This window comes from Monodelphis domestica, chromosome 3 (assembly GCF_027887165.1).
Source record: "Monodelphis domestica isolate mMonDom1 chromosome 3, mMonDom1.pri, whole genome shotgun sequence".
NCBI classification, from domain to species: domain Eukaryota; kingdom Metazoa; phylum Chordata; class Mammalia; order Didelphimorphia; family Didelphidae; genus Monodelphis; species Monodelphis domestica.
The window spans coordinates 222,021,061-222,046,650 of record NC_077229.1 but is presented as its reverse complement, the minus strand read 5'-3'; the positions used below and the strand labels follow the sequence as shown (position 1 = coordinate 222,046,650).

General features: G+C 39.1%; 1 protein-coding gene across 1 annotated transcript in view; it reads right to left on the bottom strand.

Annotated features, from left to right (window-relative positions):
* Nucleotides 1-221: 221 nt before the first annotated feature.
* The window catches only part of ALDH5A1 (aldehyde dehydrogenase 5 family member A1), a 47,556-nt gene continuing 22,187 nt past the window's right edge, over nucleotides 222-25,590 (bottom strand). Inside the window, exons 5-10 of the mRNA XM_056823513.1 lie at nucleotides 21,934-22,077; nucleotides 20,943-21,086; nucleotides 17,850-18,008; nucleotides 9,553-9,722; nucleotides 7,200-7,258; nucleotides 222-5,074 (exon numbers count right to left, since the gene is read on the bottom strand). Coding sequence (XP_056679491.1) covers nucleotides 4,869-5,074; nucleotides 7,200-7,258; nucleotides 9,553-9,722; nucleotides 17,850-18,008; nucleotides 20,943-21,086; nucleotides 21,934-22,077 — 882 coding nt within the window. The 3' untranslated portion in view covers nucleotides 222-4,868. The remainder of the gene's footprint in view (nucleotides 5,075-7,199; nucleotides 7,259-9,552; nucleotides 9,723-17,849; nucleotides 18,009-20,942; nucleotides 21,087-21,933; nucleotides 22,078-25,590) is intronic.

Sequence of the window (25,590 nt, the reverse complement as noted above, 5' to 3'; positions counted from 1 at the left end):
AGCCAAGGGTCACATACTCTTTTTCTATTAGAAGAGACTGTCTAAATAACAGGAAGGAGAAAGGGAATTTGGGGAAATCACTCATCACCTCTGACATTTGGCAAGCCCACTTCCAAATCACATGCATTTGAGTTGGTCCCTGATAAAAATATAAATGGAAAAAAAAGGTTAGGACTTAAGAAATAAACCAAAACCAGTCTTCACACAGAAATAGAAAATGCTATTGTTAAAACTGAATGTTTATTAACTATATTCACAAATCCATTTCTCTGGAAAGCAGACACTGGTACAGTCACTCATATAACACACACAGAGAACAGAAATGAGAAGTCACATCAATGAGTTTGTGTGTACACAGTCCAAAATACATTTTAAGAACATTTCCTGTTACGTACTTGCTTAATGATGCTATTCACAAAGTGTAACATTAAAAATCACACTAGGAAAATTCTTCAGTTAATAATCTAAAAATTAGCTGCATATGAATTATTAAAACACTGGGACCCGCCCTAGGAGAGGTCATCTGGCAAGTTTTTAAACACAACAATGAGAGCAGAACAATAGATCAGGTTACATTGGGCTTTTGAACTTTATTCTCCCTGGCTCTTTCCACCAAAATAAACTTTGAAAAAGAAAAGTACTTTCACCTAAAAACATCTTTCCAAAAAGCCAGCTATAATCACACTTAAAAAACAAGTGTGATCTGAAGAAAATGTCAGCAGTAAATTGACTCTGTTGCACATAGCTAGGAGCAAACAGGAACATTTTTTCCAGGCCAATGGCCTTTAATCTTTAGGTAATTTCATTTTTGGTGTGTGGCAATGGTTGGGAACCTCAAGGTAGCCTAGCAAGTGTCATCTACCCAAAGTAAGGGCTCTTTGAGTCTGGGATTGATCATTACTGGGTAAATGAGTAAGGAAAAAACCATTTTCTCAGCCCAAATGCTGTACTTCTGCATAATGACGTTGAAGAACATAAAAAATGATTCATCTACCAGGCAAGTCACCAATCTTATGGGTAAAAAATGGTTCACTGAAAGCAAATCCTCCTCCCTCCCACCCCGCCATCCTATCTCTTTTCCTATTTAAATATTTTATTGTTGCTTTTCTCTTTTCTACTATCCCTTCTCATACCCCTCCCTAGTAACAAGTACGATCAAGTGAAACTGAAATATTCCCATATAACATCTTAATGAATAATTAGTTGTTCCTTTTTTCTCATTAACATGTAAAATTTAATTAGTGATGTGGTTATGGGGGCTGTGGTCTCAAATTTATATACTTCATTGAACCCCAAGGGGGCCATTGTATGATAAAATTACAAAGGCATTGAATACTTTTCTAAATGCTTCAAACCTCAGGATTCTAGATTTCTAAAAAATAAGAACATATTTTTCATTCTGTTGTGTTTTATACAGTGGCAATCATGACCTTGGGTTCCCCCCAAAGTGTTTCAAACAGAATAGTTATCAAGAATCTGGGCAGACATCATTTTACAGAGCTCTACGCAGTGCTACTAGTAGAAGTTCTCAGCGAATCATTCTGAAGTTAAACGATTATTTTTTGCTTTTTGGGGCTTGGGAATATAATCTGTATGGCTAGGGCATGGGGCCAAATACAAAACATCTCCAAGAAGAGCTCTTATTAATGTTAATATGAAGATTTTTCCGAACCTTCCAATGCCTGGTAAAAAGAATTTAAATTCCCACTTTGGAGTGAGGACTAAGGAGAAAGAATAAGGAACTAAGCATTAAATGGGGCTCAGAAATAAAGTTCTACCACAAGCTCAGGATTATCTAAGCCCCACTTAGGAGCTGTGTATTTAATTTCCACTTCATTCCCATTTCTCACTTTTTTTTTAAAGCATTACCTCCTGTATTAGCAGCAATTCTAAGACAAAAGAGAGGCAAGGGCAAAACAATCAGGGTTAGGTGTTTTGCCCACAGGTTTGAACTCAGGACCTCTCGTCTCTGGGCCTGGCTATCAATGCCCTGAGCCACCTAGCTGCCCTCCTTAGTAAATTTTAAGACAGAAGAGTGGCAAGGGCTAGGAACTTGAGGTTAAGTAACATGTCAATGCCTGAGGCCAAATCTGAACCTGGGTCCTCTAGGACTGGCTCTCTCTCCACTATGCTACCTGGCTGCCCCCCCCTCCCCCACCCCCATCTCCTCTCTACCCAGATGTCATGGGGATTTTGTGGACAAAGAGATTAGGAGAAAGACTAACATTTCATCACCTTCTATGTAGTGATGGATGTCCAATTATCCGTTTGCAAAGACCTATAAGAAACAGAAATAAGTATGCCCCATGGCTCTTATCAAGGAACAAGCCATGTTCTCAATTCAGTTTAATCTGATGGCCCTTTATAAATTAGGTGATGCACCAAAGTTCACCAAACTTCTAAGTTAATTCAACAACCAGATTCTGTGATGAGGTATAAAGCCTTCGGGTATATGTTCTCCACAGCAGAGATGACAAATGATGGAAAACTTGCATAGGTTCTCAGTTTCTAGTATTTAAAACTGACAGGGACCTGCAAGGCTGCTCTAGCCCACTCCTCACTTTGCAGGTGCTAGAACCCAGAGACCGTGAAGAAATTATTTGCTCAAGCTCAAATGCCTCAGTGTATAAATGGAGATTTTGAACCCTAGACTTCAATCCCCAGAAGTCCTTGGTATTTCCCATAATTCCCTATAATCTCTCCCGGGTCTCCATGTTGGGGAGATCACAATTGGTATTTAACTGAGATCACAATTGGTATTTAACTGGCAGTAACGCCTCCCACAGGTTCTTCCTTTGCAAATGATGCAGCAAGTACAGTGGTAAGCTAAGTGCCGGGATTTCAAATGGGCTAATCAGCCATAGGCACGTGGGTTTTATTTTGTATCTTCTTTATTCCTTGATTTCTAATGATCCTTAATAAACCTCATAAAATAGAATATTTTTATTATTAGAGATATAATTTAATTATTACAAGAAGTAAGACTTAAACTCAGATTCAGATCCCAAATCCAGTATTCTTCTCACCACATCATCCTGCTTTTCTTTTTTTCAAGTTTATTATGACTTTCTGTTTTTGAGGAAAACAGGTAAACAATTGCCTCTAAGGCAGGCTAGGAGAAAGGGCTGGAAGATCAGAGGTGTCAAACCCTTGCAGGTTTGACTGCAAGCCATATGTCCAACAAGGATTAAAAGGTAAATGGGGGGCCAGCTAGGTGGCTCAGAAGAGAGCCAGGCCTGAAGACAGGAGGTCCTGAATTCAGAGAGGGCCTTGCACTTCTTAGTGTGTGAGCCGGGTCAAGTCATTTAACTCCAATTGCCTAGCCCTTACTGCTTGTTCTTTTGTCTTGAAACCAAAACACAGTACCGATTTGAAGATAGATTGTGAGGTTTTAAAGAAAATGTAATTGGAAAGTAACAAAACAAAATTAATTTAAAAATTTAAAAATTAATGAAAAGATTAAATGAATTAAAAAATAAAAATAGAATCGAATATAGATGTTACTAAATGATCTTGTATGATTTAGTTGGCCCCCTGTTTCTAGTAGAGTTTGACATCATTGTTATAGGTGACCACCACAGGCAATCCTCTTGGACACACAGTGGGGTTGGCCAGAATGTTGTGAATGCGCAAGTATCTTGTGTTAATTTCTTCTGTGGGCTTGCCCCATTTGTGCATTTAAGTGCCAAAGGCAGAGTTAATGATAATAGCCAGAACAATAAGAAGATCAAAACAGAAGAAAATTAGCCACAAGGAGTGGGGTGAGCACTGGGTCATATGTTAGGGAATCTACAGTCACATATAAAATGCTCTAAGCCTCAGTTTCCTCATCTGTAAAATGTAGATGACAATATGGCGGCACCTATCTTAGGCTCCTTGTATGGAAAGCCATTTGCAAACCACAGAGGGCTATGAACAAATAATAATGACAATTTGTACTTAAATAGCACTCTCATTTTTCCAAAGCATGTATTTCTCTCTATGAATATGTGTAGAGAGTTTTAATTTAACGACATCCCCAGGAAGGAAGGGGCTTGTACGTGACCATCTTGCTGATGGGAATGACTGAAGGCTAGAAACATGATGGTTTGCCAAAATTGTACATTAATAGTTTAGATGCCCAAGTCTAGGTCTCCTGACTTCCAGGCTGGACTCCCCCTTCAAACTCTACAGTTCTCTGCTGCAATCTCCTGTTTATTTCCTAAATAAGGAAAAGAGGCAAAATAGATCCTACACACTTTTTCCCCTTCAGTAAACACGAGTTGTAGACTTGAATTTTTAAGAAGTGAGACAGAGAAAAAGAAAGGAAATGTTCCTTCTGTCCACAAAGAAACACAGGCAGCCTGTACGATTTCAAATGGCTTTTTAAAATAGGCCAGATTGCACCTCTGTTGCAATGCCCAGGCAGCCAGAATGTGCAAGAAGGCATTTCCTCTGCATCCGCAGTACTGCTGCCATGCTATGGAGTCTTGTTAGAGGTGAAATGGGCTTGTGATAGGGTTATTCTGGTGCATTCAGGACTAACCACCCACACCTAACCACAGTGTGAGAAAAGTTCTTGCTGAATTATTCTCAGAAGCAGGTGGCAGCACTAGGATGAGGTTGGAAATCCCTATCTGAAACTCAACCTCAGCCTAGCTCAAAGCAGGAAGGACACTTGCAGGTTTCACCTCTTGTTCTATTCAAGTATCTGAGGAACGCTGTCAGCTAATGCACAAAATAATGTGGGATTGGAGGAGGTTTTTAAAAATTCACATTTATAGGCAATTCATGAGGACTCTGGAAGTTTATTAAAAATATATTAGATGGTATTTCTCGATATCTATACAGGGATTTTCTACCCTTTGCTACGGAATACTGGGGGACTTCTATAAACCACCATAGCACACATACTTCAGTTCCAGATATTCATCGATACCGTACTTTGAACCTTCTCGACCAAGACCAGACTGCTTCACCCCCCCAAAAGGGCACTCCACTGTGGACAACAGTCCCTCGTTTACTCCAACCATGCCAACCTCCAGCTGCTCAGCAACCCTCCAGATCTGGGCTGGATCTTGAGAGTAAAAATAACCTGACATAGGGACAAGAATGTTTACATATCAGAAGATTATATTTAACACCATGGTCACTCGTTATCTTTGTCCTGAACTAGCTGTCCTTTTGTCACCGAGGCTTGAAACCCATGGATCTCTTTGATTCCTCCTCTTTCCTTGTCTCCAACCCTACGCCCATCCAGCTTGTCACCAATTCTGGTCATTTCTTGTTCTGTGTCATTTTGGGAAACTAGGTGTCATGGTGGATAGAGTGCTTGTCCTACGAGTATGGAATCCTGCCTTTAGATACTTAATAGCTGTGTCTGAACTCTGCCTCAGTTTCCTTTTTTTGTAAAATGGGGTGATCACTATAATACCTGCCTCACAAGGTTGTTTTGAGTATCAGAAGAGGTAATGTATGTCAACTGTTTTGAAAAGTTTAAAGCACGATAGAAATGTCATCTGTTGTTTCTGCTATTTGGTCTAAAAAACTGACACTGCTCTAGCTTAGCCTTACACCATGATTTTGCAAAGTGGTCTCATGGAGACCAAACCTTTCTCTCTAAGGATTGGTTCCAAGGCAGAAAGGCTGGACAATTGGAGTTAAGTGACTTGCTCAGGGCCACACAGCTAGGAAGTGTCTAAAATCACATTTGAAGCTAGGACCTCTCATTCTAGGCTTGTTCTCTATTCACTGAGCCACCTGGTTGCCCCTTTAGCTACATTTCTAATTTAGTGGGTGCCAGAGAGAATGGGAAATCATTCTAAAGCAGAAGTGCTTCAGTGATTTTTATGTGATGTAATTTTTTAAATTCCAGTATATAAAATCATATACTCATTTTTGCATGGAGGTCCACATTGATGTTCTCCAAGGATCACAATCTGTATTAATGAAAGGAGTGCCTATACTAATGAAATCAGAATCTTAAAAGTAATATTGTAAATGAAAAAGATGAAAAAAAAAAATAAGGTTCCCAAACCAATGTAGCCAAGATTAGAAGGCAGAAAATTGAGGAAAGAATTTTATAGACAATTTTTCTGATAAAGGTCTCATATCTCAACTATATAGAGTACTTTGTCAAATTTATAAGAATATGAGTCATTCTCCAATTGATAAATTGTCAAAGGATATGAACAGGCAGTTTTTTGATGAAGAAATCAAAGCTATATATAATCATGAAAATATGCTCTAAATCATTATTGATTAGAGAAATGCTAATCAAAACAACTCAGATTTCATCTCACATGTATCAGACTGGCTAAAATGATTGACAGGGAAAATTACAAATTTTGGAGAGAATGTGGGAAAATGACACTAATACATTGTTATGTATTAATTATGTAGAACTATGAACTGATCCAACCAATTCCAGAACAATCTGGAATTAAGGAAATTCTGAGTAATATTCTAAGTTTTGGAATTATAAAACTGTGTATACATTTTAACTCAGGATTACCACTATTAGGTGTATTTCCCAAGGTGATCAGGGAAAAAGGAAAAGAACCTATATGTTCTAAAATATTTATAGCGATTCTACAGTCAGTAAATGGGAAGAAGAAACACTTAGAGGGGCAGCTAGGTGGTTCAGCGGATTGAGAGCCAGGCCTAAAGGAAGGAAATTCTGGGTTCAAATCTGGCCTCAGACATTTCCTAGATCCAGGGCAAATCACTTAACCCCAATTGCCAAGCCTTTGCCATTCTTTTGCCTTGGAACCAATACTTGACATTGATTCTAAGATGGAAGGTAAGGATTTTCAAAAAGAAACATAGAGCAGTCAGTAAGTTAGAAGATGAAGCACTTATAATTTCAGTAGGAGCTGGCCTTGCTTTTGGAGTGAGAAGGAAGTGATAATGGCATGTCTGATCTCTATTCAGGATAGTTCACTGTTACACTGAACTGCTGACCCTTGCCAGGGGTCTCCACAGACATGTCACAAGGGGAACCAAGGAGCCAGAGGGATTCTGAAGCACAAATCCATCAATCCTACTGGAAAAATGAAACACTAGGGGGCCGTTGATTATAAATAGGGATCAAAGTGAAAGGCAATATAAAAATCAAGGAAAGTGATGAACTATATTGTTCAAGAAATACCAGCTTGAATATGTTGCCCACAAGGAACTATTAATACATCAAAACAAATAAAAACCACTTACAGACTTACCTGCTAAACCCACATCCGCTGAATTGGCAATAGCGAGGGCCTCTTCCTCAGTATCAAACCTGCCCCCAAAAAATGTTGTTTTATTTTTTAGTTTAAAAAGGACATCAACAAAATGTGCAAACAAAATTATCCCTCCTCTTCCTCTTCCCCTTACTTCCCAAATTTTGGTCATTCTGTAAATAAGACCAGATAAGCCTGGTAGGTATATAGCAGCACGGTTCTCTGAAGTCTCTATTCTGAGGAAAAGATTTGCTATTTTGAGTTGGGGTGACTGTATTTTAAATTGCCCATTTTTCTGCAATAGGATTGGAAGATCATAGGATTTAGAGGTGGAAGAGATCTTAGGGCAGCAAGGGAGCTCAGTGGATAGAGAGGCAGTCCTAGAGACAGGAGGTCTTGGGTTCAAATCTGGCCTCAGATATTTCCTAGCCGTGAGATCCTGGGCAAGTCACTTAACCCACTTAAACCCACTTAACTGCCTCCAATACTTGGTACTGATTCCAAGACAGAAGGTAAGATTTTTTTTTTTTAAGAGCTAAAGGGAAGCCTTAGAGATCTGGCCTGGAGAAGGGAAGAGATTTGCCCCAGGTGGTAATTAAGAGAGCTGTCATTTGATCCCGGGTATTTCTACTCCAAAGCTGAGGCTCTCTGCACTACTCAAGAAGATACCACAACATATACAAGACACTAAATTGAAAATTATTGCAGGGAGGAAAAGTGAGAAGCCTACTTTTCTTTTCAGTTTACAAATATGGGTTACTCTTCCCTTAACTCCAAATAGGCTGGAACAAGCCTTAGAATCAACCCACTGAGTAGATCTGAGCATTTCTGCTAATCTCTCTGACCATGTATGACAGGAAGAGAAGTTGTTTATTTGGAAGATGGGGTTACAGATAGAGAGGCACCCTGTACCTCCCTGTAGTGCCCCCGACAACCTATAGGACATTGATTCTAACCCATACAGGACAAAAATTCCTGCTACGATATCCCTGGCATTCCTGAAGAACTTGGTGATGGGGCACTCTCTATGTAATGTTTGTAAAGGGCTTAGCACAGTACTAGGAACATAGTGAATATTTAATAATGCATCCTTCCTTCCTTTTCTCTCTTCCTTCCCTCCCTCTCCTTTTCCCTTCCTTTCTTCCCTTCTTCCTTCTTTTCCTCCCTTCCTTTCTTCCTTCCTTCTCCAATTTAATCCATTTCTATGATACCCCTTCAAATACTTGGGAGAGAGCTCTCTAGCTCATCGGTTTAAAGCTAGAAGACAGTGCACAGATCTAAGCTAATACCTTCATTTTACACATCAAGAAACTGGATCCAGTGAGGTCCAGTGAGGGGGTGTCCTTGGGTAGGTTAGGAACTGAACCAAGATGCTCTGACTCTTCCTCCAGTGTTCTTTCAGTATCATCATTTTGCCTCACTTGTTCTTTGATGTTTCAATAGCCATCATTTTGATCCCTTTTATTCAAGTGCCCATTTCACTGATCCTCTTTAGGGAAGTCATCTATGACCAATCCACCAGCTAAGGTACTGTTACATAGCATTTATTGTCTGTGTAATATTTATGGTTGTGGTAATATGGCATTGTTTGCCCATTCAAGACTTACATAAATGGATGAAGACAGAAATAAGTAAAACCAAGAAGACAATCTACATAATGACTTCAACAATATAAACAAAGAGAATTACCAACAATGAAAAAACCCTACTAGACTCTATGTAAATATCATGGCCAATATTGGCTTTGAAGAAGCAACGAGAAAAAGCCTCTCTATGTTTCTCTCTGTTTCTTTCCTGCATCCTTTCTCTATCTTTCCCTGTGTTAGTTTTGATGAACTTCCTAAAAAAGGAAGTTTTTTTATTCTTAATACAAGAGATAGCTGGCAAGGGAGGGGAGAGGGATATATATATATATATATATATATATATATATATATATATATATATATATATATATATATATATATTCAGAAATCATGCCAAAACAACATATATTAAAAAAAAGAAAAATAAAAAACTCTGCCTATGCTAATCTGTTTGATAACACCATATTTTCTATTCTTCTTTTCCCCAGGAAGAGTGAAGTAGAATTCGGAATTTTAAGGACTCAAGTTTCAAATTACAAATTAGAGTGATTAATATTTTTCACAGCTTGAATCCCTCAGCCACCTCCACATTTTTTCTTTTTCTGTTAAAAACAGAGCATACTTGAAACGGCTCCAAGGCCATCAAATTTCTTTGAATTGTCTAACCTCATTCCTGACAGTAGGAGTATGACTGCTCCATTCCTGGTACCCTGCCATCCAAAAACTTTGCTTGGTTTCCCTTTGCCCACTTTAAAACAGGCTCTTACTTAATAACCGGTGCCAGGGGGCCAAATGTCTCTTCCTGAGAACACAGCATGTCTGTGGTGACGTTGCTAAGTAGGGTTGGCTCAAAAAAATTCTTCCCAAAGCGATGCCTCTTCCCTCCTGTCACGATGGTAGCTCCTTTGGAAACTGCGTCAGACACATGTTTCTCTACCTGGTTGAAACAAAGAAAATAAGGTTTGGAGAAACCAGTTGATGAGGGTTACAGAGACACGGAAATATAGTTATTTTTAAAGAGCAGAGAAAATAAAGCAGATACTGCTAGTTACTTTAAATGCGGTACTATATAGAGAGCTAGTTTTAAGATGCGGTGTGCTCCGTTTTCTATAAATCACATTTCTGTCTTAAGGGCCCCTGCAAGCCTTTGCTGGGTCTCTGACACCTAGCAAATGGCGACCTCTAAAGGACAATGAACAGATGGCACTCTTTTCGCTTTAGGAAAATCTCTGGGTCAAAGCCCTCCACAGAGGCTGATCCAGCAGAGATCACTTTTGTTGGTGTAGGAGGCCCTCTTGGCCCATGCCCCAGAAATTCTGGTGAGTTATAGAACCGTCTGAAGAACACGCAGTGTCCCTAAGACAACCCCCTGACCTGCTTGCTGCCCTCCGGACTGTGGCCAACCTAAGGAATGACCAGTAAATTAGATTAATAAACATTTATGAATAAATATCTCCTTATAGACAAAACTTTCAATTAGGTGTGGTCTGGGTTAGGGAAGGAACTCTCCGGGGGTGGGGGTGGTTTTGGAGACTCTAATCCAGCCTTGGCTGGTGTCAAAGGATGTGGTAAATGCCAGTGTTAAGAGTAGGCAGGGGTGGCAGATAGGAGGGTTGAGTTTGGGCCACCTCCCCAGAACTGCCTCCCATCCTGGTCCAGTCGTCACCGTCCAGGCCTTCAGCCTCAGAATATATATGTCTTCCCCGATGGAGTGCAATTCCATGCAGCCAAATGAGAGACACAGAACATGTCAACAGCCTCAAAGCTCAAACTGAGAGAGATGACTCAGACATCTTTCACAGCCCTCAGGCTGTCCTTGGGTGAGGTGGGAGGTGAGGAACCTCACTTTAACTCTCTGGGGTTAGAATGCCTTGGTCTAACCACTTGAAGGCGTTGGGAGGATGTGGTTGGGGGTGGAGGAGGAAAGAATTACAATTCCATCCATCCATCGATCAACAAGCATTTATTGAGCAGCTACAAAATGTCAGAGGCAGGCTACAAAATGTTTGAGGCACAGTGATACAAAGAAAAAAAAACCACAGCCTTTTCCTCCTCAGAAACTACTTCCTCAAGCTGGGGCTATCCCTTGGGGCTCTTCCCTAGACATTAAAGGTGTGAGTTGACTTGGGATCCTGGCCAGAGGGGTTATAGCTTTTAAGCATCATTTCCTTTGTGTGTGCGTGTTTATTTTATTTTTTTTAAATTTGGTGAGTTTGCAAAGATGGTGACATTTAACCACCAAAAAACGACAATCTAGTATCTCATGCCTACATTAGATCTGTAGTTGTGTTTGTTAAATGTTGGCTGTACTAGAGAAATGATAAGATGTAATTTTCAGTGAGACCAGTACACAACTTTGATCCTTAATGAAGAGCAGAATGGAATGACCTGTGGCCAAAGGACAAGAGTCACAAGATATGGTATGCAATAATCTCATCACTGTCCAGATCCAAAGCATCCTGGGCTTCCCTGAAGGGGGCAGGGAAGAAAGAAGGGGCAATGGGGAGTGAAAGAGAGGAGAAAGTGAGATAGACAAAGATGGGCAAAGACTGGGTATGTGTGTGTGTGTGGTGAAGGGCAGTGTAGAGGAAAGAAAATAAAAAAGGGAAAGGATTGGAAAATAGAGGAAAAGAAAAAATAAAGAAGGCAAGGGTAAGAAATGGGGGGAAGGGGGAAAGGAAAATAAGAATGAGGAGAAAAGTTAGAAAGGGGATGAGAAATTGAGAAAGGGTCATAAAAGAGGAGGGAGATAGAGGGAAAAATCACTTCCTTTTACTTGAAGTCTTTTTTAAAAAATCTTTTGCTTTCTCTGTGGAGCCTTAATTCTCTAATTCAACAGCATTAGGTCCCAATCAGTTCTTCTGCTTACGCTGATGAATCCGAAAATAGAGTTCGCTTCCTGAGACACTATCTTGCTTTGTGTAGGAGCTCATGATGCTGCCAAGTAGTCCTAGTCTGGCAGCAGCTAATGTTCTTCTGTTTTAGAGGAAACTGATAAAATTGGGGGCAGGGGAGAAGGATTCCATCTTGTCTTGTTCCCTTGAGGAAAGTTCACTTCCTTCTTAAGGTAGGTTTGTTTTCTTGGTAATAAGTGGTATCTCTCGAAACAGGAGAACTAAGGACCACTGAGGCAGTATGATTTGGCACAATGTGCATTAGCCTGAGGGTCATGAGACTTAAGCTTTCTACTTTTCTACTTATACACAGTTCTACTATGAACTAGCTTTAGGACACTGGGCAAAAGTTGTTTTGCTTAAAGCCTCAGTTTCCAAAATTGTAAAATGAGGTGTTTAGACTGGATCAGGAGCTGACAAAATACATCCCAAGGGCCAGAGCTGCCTATTGTATGATTCACTTGGGAATTAAGAATGGTTTTTATATTTTAAAATATAACTTTACAGGAATAAAAGGGCCTTTCCTCCAAATAATAAACAGTATTTATTTAAAACCATCAACAAGTATCATCTGCAATGGGGATAAGTTAGATGCATTCCCAATAAGATCAGGAGTGAAACAAGGATGTCCATTATCACCAGTAATAGCAGTAACAATTAGAGAAGAAAAAGAAATTGAAGGTATCAAAGTAGGCAATGACAAAACTAAACTATCATTCTCTGCAGATGACATGATGGTATACTTAGGGAATCCAAGATAATAAACTAAAAAGCTAATAGAAATAATCAATAACTTTTGCAAAGTTGCAGGATACAAAATAAACCCACATAAATCATCAGCATTTCTATATATTTCCAACACAACTCAGCAACAAGAGTTAGAAAGAGAAATTCCATTTAAAAACACTCTAGACAATATTAAAATACAACTTTATTTTTAAAAGTAAAAACTTTTAACTCATGGGCCACTGGCAGTGGGGATTTGGGGATGTGTTGGTAGTTTGCCTAGCCGTGGACTAGACTTTTTGTGGTGGGCTTTCCTTCTTTTTTCTTAAACAAAAACAAAAAAATAAGAGTTCAGAATTGCATCCCATCTTATCAGGGTTATCTGCTTTTAGACTAAAATACCACTATGTACATGAATATCATAATACATTATATCATTTAACTCAAGAAATTAGAAAAGATGCTTCCTAGATAAAGGATCATTATATGGTTTTGGTTTTGCTAGAATTAGAGCATTCAGGGCTTTCAAAATTCCATGCTAATTGATAATACATACATGGCTCAGATCAAATTGCTTAACATCTAGTGGGGACAGGAAAAGGAGGGAAGGAGACAGTTTGGATCTTATAATTTTGGAAAATGTATGTTGAAAATTGGGAAAATAAAATAGATTTAGATTTTTAAAAATACATGCTAATTATGGCAACAACCAGAGCAAAAGGGGCTTCTCTCTTATCACTTCCTCAAGCTACCCACATGGGCTCCTAATACCTAGGGAATAAAGGTTGCTTCTGGCAAGTTCTCTTCAATGAGGAAAGAAGAGATGAAAAAACTACCCTATCAAGTTACAACTCTCCTACACTGAGCTGTTGAAACATGTTACAACATCCTTACCAAACTGCAAAATATGGGTCAAAGGACAAGGACTGAATAGAAAAGAGATGGAAAATGTTAGAATCAGGCTGTTCTCCAGTCTGCTCCTGCTGATCTGATTCTTCTTCTAGCATCAGGAGAGGAAGTGTGGTATAATGGACAGATCTGGCCTCAAAGCTATGGATATAAATTCAATATCTGCCTCAGTCTTGTCCTGGTTGTATGACCTTGGGCAAGTAAGTCACTTAATATTTCATTGTTCTAGGTAGCTAAGACTACAGCTTGCCTCCCTGCATTGGTAGAGGGAGTTTCCTCATCTGGGAGTTTCCTATTACCAATAAAATCACAGGTCCAGTCTCTATCCTGTCTCCAGAGTCAGATCCTGCCCAGTCACCAAAAGAGGAAATATTACTCAGCATTTCCTTACTTCTCTTTATGGACTTGAAATTTTAGAATCAAAAGGGAGAAAGAGGTATGTAATTAGAAGTAACACTCCCAAAGCCAGGAAAACTTAAGTATCTTACTTGAAATGTTATGATTCTTTGCCAGAGTCTGAGTACCTATGAGTATAGGTTGGCCTACCTTGGTGGGGTATAAAAGATCAGTGATTCTGGTACCTTCAGAATATACCCCCACATATGTGTGAATAAACTATTTTGCTCCATCATTGAAAACTCACTGTTGCTCTGTGGACAGAAAGGTTAACGGGGGTATAATTGAGAAGCATTTGTCAGGAGCTTTGTGGGGTCCATCTAAATCTTGATTTTGCCTAAGCTAAATGCTGTGTAACTAGGAACTGGCCAATGAACCCAGTCCTTATGTGGGGAGAGCGCACCCTAATGGGAATTAGAGAAAGACACCACCTGACTTCTTGGGGATACCCTCTAGACCTGGGAGAGAGAGATGTGCCTGGCTTAATTTTGAGAGAATGAGATCATGGACAGAGTGCCAATGATATAATTTCCCAAGTGGAAAAGGCTGGAGAATCTGCTTTTAGGAGAGACATGATGATGCCTAGCTTGGAACGGAAGGATTCTGGGAAGATCTGTAATTGGTACATGAACCACAGCATCTTTGGCTTTATTCTCTCAAAATAAAGCCAGGCATCTCTGTCTTTCTGTCTGTCTGTCTGTCTGTCTGTCTGTCTGTCTGTCTGTCTGTCTGTCTGTCTGTCTCTCTCTCTCTCTCTCTGTCTCTTTCTCTCTCTCAGTCAAGGATAGAGGCTTTGCTGCATCCCCTCATCCAAAGCCTGTGTGTGACCTATGAATACAGACCTTGGTTCTTTGCCTCTATTGGTTTTTTTTGGTTTGTTTTTGTTTTCCACTTTAGGTGAAGGGGATCAGAGGTGAAGACTACTTTGTGAGCAGTGTTCAGGAGAGTGAGAGAGCCACCAGTAGACCTGGGACTCGAGTCTGTGGCCTGGTGGTCTAGCTCTGGCTTGACCTTCAGGACCCAGCCTAGCAGTATGAAAGACCAAGAGCTCAGACATATGTTGCATTTGGTGGTACTGATGATATGTAGGAACCACATTAAGTCTAGGCTTACTCTCATTGAAGGCAGAGGTGATAAAGTGTTTCCCCAAAGTGTGAAGGAGAAATGTTTGTACTAATATATCTTTGAAGTAAATATCCCTTTATAAAATATAAATGATTAAATGGATTTGGCGACTAATCACTGGTGGCTAACAGTGGGGAGAGCGCACCCTAATGGGAATTAGAGAAAGGCACCACCTGACTTCTTGGGGATACCTTCTAGACCTGGGAGAGAGAGATGTGCCTGGCTTCATTTTGAGAGAATGAGACTAGGGAGTACTTGCTTTCCTCACAGAAAAGAACAAGTGCTATACCCCAGTCTAGCTATGGATCATGGCTAAATTGGGGAGAAAAATGCAAGTGGGAAAGATGGTCATTTCCCCTGACTCTAACTTATCAAAAAGATTTGCTATATAATCTTATTTTTGGCATAAACTACAAAAATACAAGCACAGGGATACTTTATATTATTATATTTAATTATTATTATTATATTTATATTATATACAGTATATTTTACTCAAGGCTACAACCATTTTTTATCCTCCATTCTTCCTCTAGCTTTCTCTATCTTCTAAAGCAACCCCCCCAAGACAAATCACTTAATAATAATGCTAATAAAAGAAATATAAAAATCTACAAAGTGCTTTCCACACATGATAGCTTTTAAGCCTCCTAACTTCCTAAAGAATAGATCCACATTGTCTCCATTTTAGAGATGAGGAAATTAGGGTTAATTCATTGATTTGTTCCTGGTCACATGAGCTAGGAAGCATCGGAGGTGGGATTTGAACTCCAAGTCTATCATTCTATCCACTACCCAGCACTACTCTCTCTAAGGTTCAGGTCGCTCAGCTTGCTTCAGGGAATGAGCCTGGTATTTTCAGTCAGATGGTATAGGGATGAGGAACATGGTATGCTTTGTGATTCTCAAAGGAGAGAGTTGGAGACAAACCACAAAAAGCATTTATTTCTGATGGTCACAACAGGGGCTTAGATGGGGAGAGAAGAAAGAATGCTGCTTCAGTTACCCCTTGTGAACTATCCCAGTTGGGACACAAGGAACGAATGGTTCTTTTTTTCCATCTGTTACCCCTCTCAGCCTGCACTGAGAGACTAAAGCAAAGGCATTGAGTTTGACAATGGAAATCTATCCAACACACATCCTCCCTCGTCCTCTCTTCCCCCCATAGTTTAGGAAACTTCTTTTGGGAAGCAATTTACTCCAAGGTCTTATGAAAATTAAAAGAGTAGAAAAGCTCTCCCACATCTCAGTGTTTCAACTTGTTTTCAGAAGGGACACAGATGAATGTAATTTTGGTGTGTTCAGCTCAGTTGCTAAGCAGTGAGAGCTTGGCAAGAGCTACATCACAAAGAACCCTTCCCTAACTTGTTCCCTGGTATTCTCTAGACACCTTAAAAAACTCCAGTGATTTGGCATTTTCCACTTTGGTGCGGCATGGCTGCCAACTTTTTGGCTATTATGTTTTCCCCATCTGGACAGGTCCCAAACTACAGGCTTCTCACCCCTCCTACTCTGCTGAGATGACTGCTGCCTCCTGTTTTTCTCTCTCTTTTGTATTCACATTCCACATCCTCATTTTCTGGCGAACTGCTGCTGCCGCTGCCCCCGAGAGCCATGGTTTTCTCTCTGATTTTAAAGGCCCTTCTTATAAGAAAGAGGTAGGGTGATGTGGACAGAGAGGTGGCCTTGTAGTCAAGATCTGGGTGACTCCAGCTAGTCATTTAATGTTTCCCAGGTGACTTATCCAGGAATTCCCTAAACCAGTGAAATCACAGGTCTAATTTCTGTTCCTATAAGATCATACCACTCAGGTAACATGTTGTATTCTTAGGTAAGCAAGGAAATTCCTCAAATAATTCTAAAAGGAATTTAATAGACAGGAAATAAAGTACAGGAAAAATCTTTCCAGTTATCATAATCCAAAAGTATGACATTTAAATTAAAATCACCAAGAAACCTATATTCTCTCAGTTTACCCTTTCTCTCTAAATCTAGAGCTAAGGAAGTACTTGGGATTCTACCTCCCCCTGCTGGAAATTTTAGGAATTCAATGAATTTTTGAAAGAGTACTAAAAGGGATGGATGAAAAAAACAATTTATAAGAGGAAGAAATAAGAGACCAAACCCAGTGTTTTAGCCAGTACAAAAACTTGTTCTCAAAGTCTTCCTGCTTCCTTCTATTAATAAATTAATAAACATTACAAACAGGGTTTCACCATCATAAGCCCTGAAGGGAGGGAGGACCAGGGATTCCAGTATCATCTCTTGTTTATAGCAAGAGAAAGAGAGGTGCAGAAGTGAACTTCAGTGGGAATTATGGGAAAGAGCTAGAAAGAAAACCTAGATTTCCTAACTTCCAGTATCACAATCCATGTTCCAGGTAACATACTGCCAAACTCAAGAAGTAGATGAAAGCTGACTTTATTCTCTGATTTCTCAGGACTACTTCTTCCATCCCTGTTGTTGGGTTTTTAAAAAATCTTCAGCTTTTTTCAATTTTCAATCAAATTAATCAAAGTATTAGGCAGTAAATTAAGAAAGTACATGAAGTGATAAGACTTTAAAGAAGTAGGAAAGGGAGAGACCCAGGGGAGTCATTATCGTTCCAGGCTCATTTCTCCTTCAGAGAAATAAGGACAAAAGGACAGAGAGCTAGCAACATCACTGGGAAGCCAACCAATCATCTGACAGCCTTTATCCTAAACTAGCAGATATTAGCTATGTGTTACCAAATTTTCAATGAGATCTTTCCTGGTCCCCTTCACTTGTCTTTGCCTTTCCCTCTAAGACTACCTGTGAGCATGCTGAATGGACTTGTATATATTTATGTTCACTCTCTTTAGAAGACGAGCCCCTGGAGGGCAGCAGCTTCTTTTATTTTTTCTTTATATCTCTCCAATACTTGCTGCCTGACTTCTTCCACAGCAGATTTAATGACTGACAAAGATCTATTACAGCTGGATTAACCATGTTAATATGGAAAACAGAGACTAAGCTTTAACAGATTCACTTACTTTTTCCACTGCTTTTTCATTAATCAATGGACCTTGGGTGGTTTTCTCCTCAAATCCATGACCTACTCGCAGCTCTCTCTCAATGGCTTCGGCAAATTTCTTCACGAAGGAATCATGGATCCCTTTTTGCACCAAAAAACGATTTGAGCAAACACAAGTCTAAATGTAAAAGGGACAAAACAAGGGAAGGGTTCAAAGCCTTGGCTCAAGTTAATAATCCCTGACTGTTACCTATTAAAATTCCCATTAGAGTACCCAGACCTAGTTTATTCTCTATCCAGGCTTAGCTTTCCAAGTAAAAAGTATTTGGAGACTTGAGTGATTTCGCATTACTTCTTCAATCTGAAAACAAAATAAGGAATATAAATGGCAATTTTTCTAGCCCCAACTTCTCTTTTATCCATTTACCAAAAATTAAAATCCAAGAAGCAAGTAAAGTGGGCCCACTTGCACCCTGACAATCAATGGAGAAAGCTGAGAATAAATATCAGGAGGTCAGAAGGGAAAGAAATATTTAAAAGTACCTACTATGTGTTAGGCACATTTCTCCTTCAGAGAAATAAGGATGTAGGGACAGAGAGCTGGCAACATCACTGGGGAACAATCAACCACCTGACAGCTTTATCCAAAGCTAACTGATATTATGTGTTAATGAAATTTAAGATTTTTGATTGGCATATGGGCCATTCTCCAAGTCTCTTTGAATTTCTAAAAAAAGACATCTCATGTTAAGCCATATTCATAAATATCTGGTTGTATTGGCTTCAAGCAGCAATGTTAATCCCAAATTGAAGTTTAATTGCAGAGCATTCTGTGTTTCTGAATGGTTTGTTCATAAATGGTATTTTGTGCTTTTGGTTGTGCTACCCTGGACAAGTCACTCTCATTTTTTGGTCTTAGTTTATCTGCAAGGTGAAAAGCTTGGATAGGAGGATCTCTAAGGTCTATTCTGGTTTTTTTAATAATACAATATCTAGACAGTTAAATTCTGAATATTTGATTTCATCTCATCCTTTTATATAGCTTTATTTCTTGAACTCAGTTTAGAAACATTATTTCCCATAGTGGTGGAAGATTGGATTTAAATCCCGCCATGGTCACTTAATAGTTACCGAGGAGCAAGTCAATATCTTATGACCTAGGATCATAGATTTGGAGGAGAAAGGGACCCAAAGGACCCTCTACATTTCATAGTCTAGCTCCCCTTCAAAAGAAATTATGATCTAGAAAGGTAAAATATATGTCTAACATCCTATATTTATTAAATAGTTGCTGTTGTTTAGTTATGTCTGATTTTTTGTGACCCCATTTGGGGTTTTCTTGGCAATGATACTGGAATGGTTTGACATTTCTTTTTCCAACTCATTTGACAGATGAGTAAACTGAGGCAAACAGGGTTAAATGACTTGCCCAGGATTACATAGCTAGTTGGTGTCTGAGGCAGGATTTGAACATCTTCTTGACCCCAGACCTGGCATTCTAATTATTGTGCCACCTAGTATTTTGAGCCTGGGTTTTCTAATTCCAAATCCAGAGCCCTTTTTGCTAACCCATCCCACTTTCCAAACATATGTTATAAATATATTTAATTATAAAAACCCAAGCCAGTATTCTTGAGATGTTTGCATGGGGAAAATGATTCTAAAGATGGATTGGGGGACAAAACTAAAAAAGGTGAGCTGAAGCCAAATTGTTACAATTTAACTGTCTAGACATGGAAACATAAATTTACTGAAAGGGACCTTAGAGGTCATCAAAACTCCCTCATTTTACAGGTGAGGAAACTGAGACTCAGATAGGATAAGTGACTTGCCCAGAGTCTCTCTGCTAGTGAGAATTTGGTGCATCATTCAAACCCAGCTCCTCTTGACCAAAAGTCCGGTACTCTTCTCATGGTACCACAAAGCATCTCACTCACACTTCATTTACCCTAGTCTCTCACTGCTAAAGGTGCTTGTAAAGCATTACAGGTGGGGGCTTACATTCTTTTAAGAGTACAGTTCTATAGACCCAGCTAAAAGAGTTCATTAAATATATTCTATTAATGGCTGAACTCAGGTAACTCATTTTCCCAAGAACCACACACCACAGCTGTCTTTACTGATAATTGTGATGGCAGCAGAAACAACTGAACCATTCTTAATTCTTGCCTGAATTAACGTTGGGATGTCACAGTGGATAAGGCACTAGTCTTTGAGTTGGAAAGATGTGAGTTCAAATCTCACTTCAGACACTCACTAGCTGTTTGACCCTGGGCAAGTCTTTAAAAGTTTCCTGATTTGTAAAATGAGAGCACTGGACTCAATGGCTTGAAAGGACATTGGGTGCCTGTGGGGCTAATTCTAACTATATAAGTCCAAACCTGAGGTACTGACAGGGAGTATTGTTTTAATTCCCTTAATATTCCCACCTTCTTTTTCTTTCTGATACAAAAAAATCTTAGATTTCAGTAATTCAGGGCTAGATTATGAGGGATAAGAAAGGCTAAATAGCAATGCAATGACCCAGGACAACTCTGAGACTTATGAGAAAATATGCTGCCCACATCTAGAGAAAGAACTGTGGGAGTAGAAATGCAGAAGAAAACATGATTTATCCCTTATTTATTTGGCTTTATGATTCATAAAAAATTTACAAAAATGAATAATATGGAAATATGTTTTGTGTGATAATGCATATATACCCAGACCATATTGCTTGTCAGCTCCAGGAGTGGGAAGGGAAGAAGGGAGGAAGACAACATGAATCATATAACTTCAGAAAACTTATGTGGAAAATAAAATAAAGATGAAAAAAAAAAAAGGAATCTCTGGAAAAACATAGAACTTTATATGCAAACATTCAGTGCTTCTTCCATAGCTTGAGAAGTAAAAAAAAAGTAGAATTAATCAATAGTTATAAAGCTAGTACCAAATTTACAAATTAACATTAGAGTGAGAGCTCAACCAAGGGAAAATGTTTAATGGAGAAACAACAAAGGATGAGGTGAAAACGGAAGGAGAAAAAAATGTGAAAAATAGATATTCAAAATCACATTCAAGGCAGCAATAGGGTCTTCAGGTACAAATCTGAGAAATAGTCTTGAGGACTCACCTGACCAGAATTCCTGTATTTGGAAGCCAGGGCCCCTGCCACTGCCTGGTCCACATTGGCACTGTCAAACACAATAAACGGGGCATGTCCCCCCAGCTCCATGGAGACCCTCTTCACAGAGTCAGCAGCATAGTGCAACAGAATCTGCAGTTACAACGGAGAGACGACCATGAGAACAGGCTGACGCTCTGAGTCTGCAGGCATGGAATTCAAGAAGGGGCCAAGAGGCCAGGGAGGACAAACAGATGGGGAAGGCCTGATGCTCCGTCAGGGGCTCACTATGTGTTGTTTGGTACAGAGGCAGAGAGCAGTGGAGGTGGGGAATGCCAAGATACTTATTTCTAGTTCGGTCCCTGCACCGCCATGATGCTCAACCGACCAATACACCTCCAGAAGAGCCTCTATTTTCCAGAATATTTTCCTTTCCTGACTGGAAGATTCCATTTTTCCTTGATTCCATCTTACCACTCTCCCTTTTTAGGCTGCTTAAAAATAAATCATCTTATTTAAATTATTTCCCTAAAAGTTAGGCTAGGCTCCAGTGGGGAATTACAGAGCTGTGCCTGGTAGCCAGTGGGGCAGCTTCAATTTTGCTATGGGAAGATGGGGAACACTAGTGGTCTGCCACCCTTGATAACTCAGTCTGCTGGCCAAGCATTGTAGACATCTGCCAGGCTTGAATTGTGAGAGACTCCAATCTCGTCTCCAAGGTCTCTCTTTTACACAACAGCATTTTACATCTCATATAACCAACCTCTTTTTAAAAAAAAGTTACCTTTTATCTTAGAGTTGACAGTAAGTATCAATTTCAAGGCAGAAGAGCGATAAGGGCTACGCAAAGGGGGGTAAGTGACTTGCCCAAGGTCATATAGCTAGGGAGTGTCTGAGGCCACATTTGAACCCAGGACCTCTTGTCTCTAGCCTTGGTTTTCTATTCACAGAGCCACCCAGCTGCCCCTCATATGACCTCTTAAAGTAAACTTTTACCTACCTTTCCTGTTGCTGTTGAGCCAGTAAAAGAAATTTTGGATACCAACGGATCAGTGCAAAGAGCTTCCCCGACCTCTTTGGTCTTCTGACGAGAGCAGGGAACCACATTATAGACACCTGCAGGAATTCCTGCTTGGTTGGCAAGCTAAAAAGAGGGACAGCAAAATAGTGGTGAAAAGGCAGAGTCCAACAAATAAATGAAAGCAAAGAGACAAAACGTTAAGCTAATCTTCTTCCCCTTCACAGCCATTATAGAGGGACGAAATCTGAGACTGAAGGATTTAGATGTGAGATTATGTCCTGGATAATAATAATAATAATAAAAAAAATTAAATTAAATAAGTAAATAAATAAATAAAATAAAATAAAATAATAAAAAATAATAAAATAATAAAAGACACATGTATGCACATACAAACATTTACATATATAGGCATGTATACATGTATGTTTTAGACCAAACTTGCTATTTACATGTTATCCATTTAAAGATCTATGTTTCTTTATATAATAAATACACATCAATATATTATAATAAATATAATATTGTATAGTACAATATATAAATATATTGCATATATAATAATATAATATGGTATAATAAAATATATTCTGTATTATAAATTTAATACATATAATAAACACATAGAAAGATATATGTGTATATATCTATCAATCTATGTATATGTGTACATCTATATAGATTTCTAAATATCTCTTTTCCTTTGGCTTAGGAGTCCCCAAGGTTACTGTTTAAATTTACTATTGAGAGGAGATCACTCTCCCAGTTTTCTGACTCTACTTCAGAAGTCCATACTATATTTCCATGATTGGAACAAGATTCTTTTTTATTGACAAAGATATACCTAAAGCCTAGCTGTGACCTAGTCATTTCTCTGCTCCCAGGACTCAAATGCCTCTAGGATAAAATGCAAACTCCTCCCTTTGGCCTTTAAAAGCCTGGATTGGTTCTCTTTCTCCATATTTATTATACATTCTCCTCCTTCAATATTCTACAGCTCAGCCCAGCTGGACTTCTAACTGCCCTGACACCACATTCTCTCCTGCCTCTGGGCCTTTGGAAAGATTCCTTCTCCCCTCTCCCCACCAAATTTGCAATGTGCTCTTTCCTTAGCCCCACCTCTCAGAATCCCTGGTTTCCTCCAAGGTTCAGTTCAAATGTCCACTCCTCCATGAAGCCTTCTCTAATCCTCCTTTAACTACCAAGGCCTCCCGTCCCCCTGCCCTGCCAATTACCTTTTATTTACTTTAGTTATGCTCACACAGGCACGTGCTCTCCCTCCCTATAGCCTAAGGAAACACCTTTGAAGGCAGGGACTTTTGTATTTTTTCCCCAGCACCTAACATGCTTGCTGATTGATATGGTCAAAGAGAGAACACAGTGCAATGTACCTGTGCCAATAATAATGAAAATGAATAATTAACATTTTTCTTTTAACTATTCATTTTTAAGGAAAAAAATAGCCACAGGCCAAGAGAAAAATTTAATATGATAAAATATACCTGAATAAAGAAAGTTCATTACACTAGGAGGAAAGGGTTCCCTTTACAACACAAATGACCAAAAAGAAAAAAAAAAAGGTTTATACATGTCTTCCATAGAGAAATGTTCTGCAGAGGCTGCATTCTCAGGAGCATTGGCCTCAGAAATAAGACATACTTAGAGGATGAGTTCCTCGAGGGCAGGAGCTCATCTCAGAATTCCTAGAAGACTGATAGTTCTTCCTTGTTCCAAATGGTGCTCTTGAGAGCTCACATATTTTTTTTTTTGAGGCCAACGATAAGTAAACGTTGAGGAGCATTTTAGAGGGCAGTGTGAGCAAAGTTAATAGCAGAGAAGAGGTTTCTACATCGGATGACTTCAGTATCCACGTGTAAATAGATCTGATACAAAGAACAGATGTGAAAGAAATGCTTTCGAAATTACTTTTTGGGGTTTGTCTAATTAAAAGAAAGCCCCCAAAGTTATTTGGGTGCAAATGATTACAGGTCAACTTAAAATCTAAACATGTTTAGTTAAGAGAAAAACCATCAGATTTAAATGCAAATAAAAATTAAAAACTTTCTAGAGTGGGATGTAGGCAAAGAGAGGTGCTTTTTCTCATCCCTTTATGTCCACATGGGGCACTATGGAATGTGAGTTGGAGTCAGAGGACATAGGTTTGAATCTCTGCATTGCCTTATTAGTTGTTTGAACTTGGGAAAATCACAATTAACTTCTCTGAACCTTACTTTCTCCATTTATAAAATACAGATGCTGGTGTTTTTTGTTATGTAGGAGTGGCTGGTCCAAACCTTGTCAGCTCTCTTCAAGTCTCCTATAGCATCCCCCTCCAATTTTTCTCTTATCTGAGGATCTTGTCTTATACTATACTGAAAAAATTAAGATAATTTGCCAAGAATTCCTTTTTATTCCCTCCTCATGTCATGTCATTCAAATATCTTTCTCACTATCTCCTCCTTCATTCTATTACCAGGTAGGGAGGTAGCTGTTTATTTTGTCAATGTCTTTACAGGTACCCTTGATTCCCTTCCCTTCCAATTTTCCTACCAGATTCTTCCACAATTATGCACTTTCTCTTATTTTCAATCACGTTCTACCTATTAGCTCTTTGTCTGTTACCTATAAATATGCCCATGTCTTCTCATCCTTAAAAAAAATTCTTCCCTTAATCCCACCATCTCTTCTAGCTATTATCCTGTATCAGCTAAATTCTTTGAGACAGCTAATCCACCCTTGGTAACTTCTCTTCTTCCTTCATTTTCTTCTAAACCCTTTGTAATCTGGCTTCCAACCTCATACCTCAAATGAAACTAATTTCTTCAAAGTTACCCATATCTCTTAAGTACCAAATCTACTGGCACTTTCTTCAAATCTCATTCTTTTTTACCTTTCTCAAGTCTCTGACAGTGATGAATTGTTGTGACTGCTCTTTTTTCTACAGGTTTTTGTACACTGTCCTTTCCTGAATCTCCTATTTATTTAACTGCACCTTCTTAGTTTCCTTTGTCTGATTTTATCCAAGTCAAGCCCATTAACCAAGCTTGTCTCCAAAGACTCTGTCCTGGATCCTATTCTCTGTTCACTCTTAAACGCTCACTCATTCAGACATCTCATCAGTTCCAATGGGTTTAATTATCTTTTCTATGCAGATTTATATATCCAACCCTAATTCTTTCTCCTGACATACAGCTGTGCATTATCAACTGCTTTTTTCAGTATCTTAAACTGATTGTCCTGTGGACATCTTAGACTCAATATATCTAAAAAGGACTCTTTAACATCCTTTCCCTTCTTTTAGTTCTCTCAAGGGTAACTATCATCTTTCCAGTCACCCATGCTTGTATTCATGGTGTCATCTTGGAATAGCCACTCATTTCCTCCACATATCAAATCTGTTGCTAATCTTGTCCTTTCTATTTCCACAACCCAAGCCAAGAAGCATGGATTAAGGATCCATTGTGTGTCACGTATTGTGCTAAGTGCTGAGAATATAAAGAAACCAAACCCACTCCTCCCCCCACTCACAAGGTCTAAGAATGCACAGAGAGGAGGAGGAAGGTCAAAGATGACAGGAAAGGACAAAATTATAACGGGCTTTAAAAGACAAACTTGGGACTTTGAACCCGGAGATAA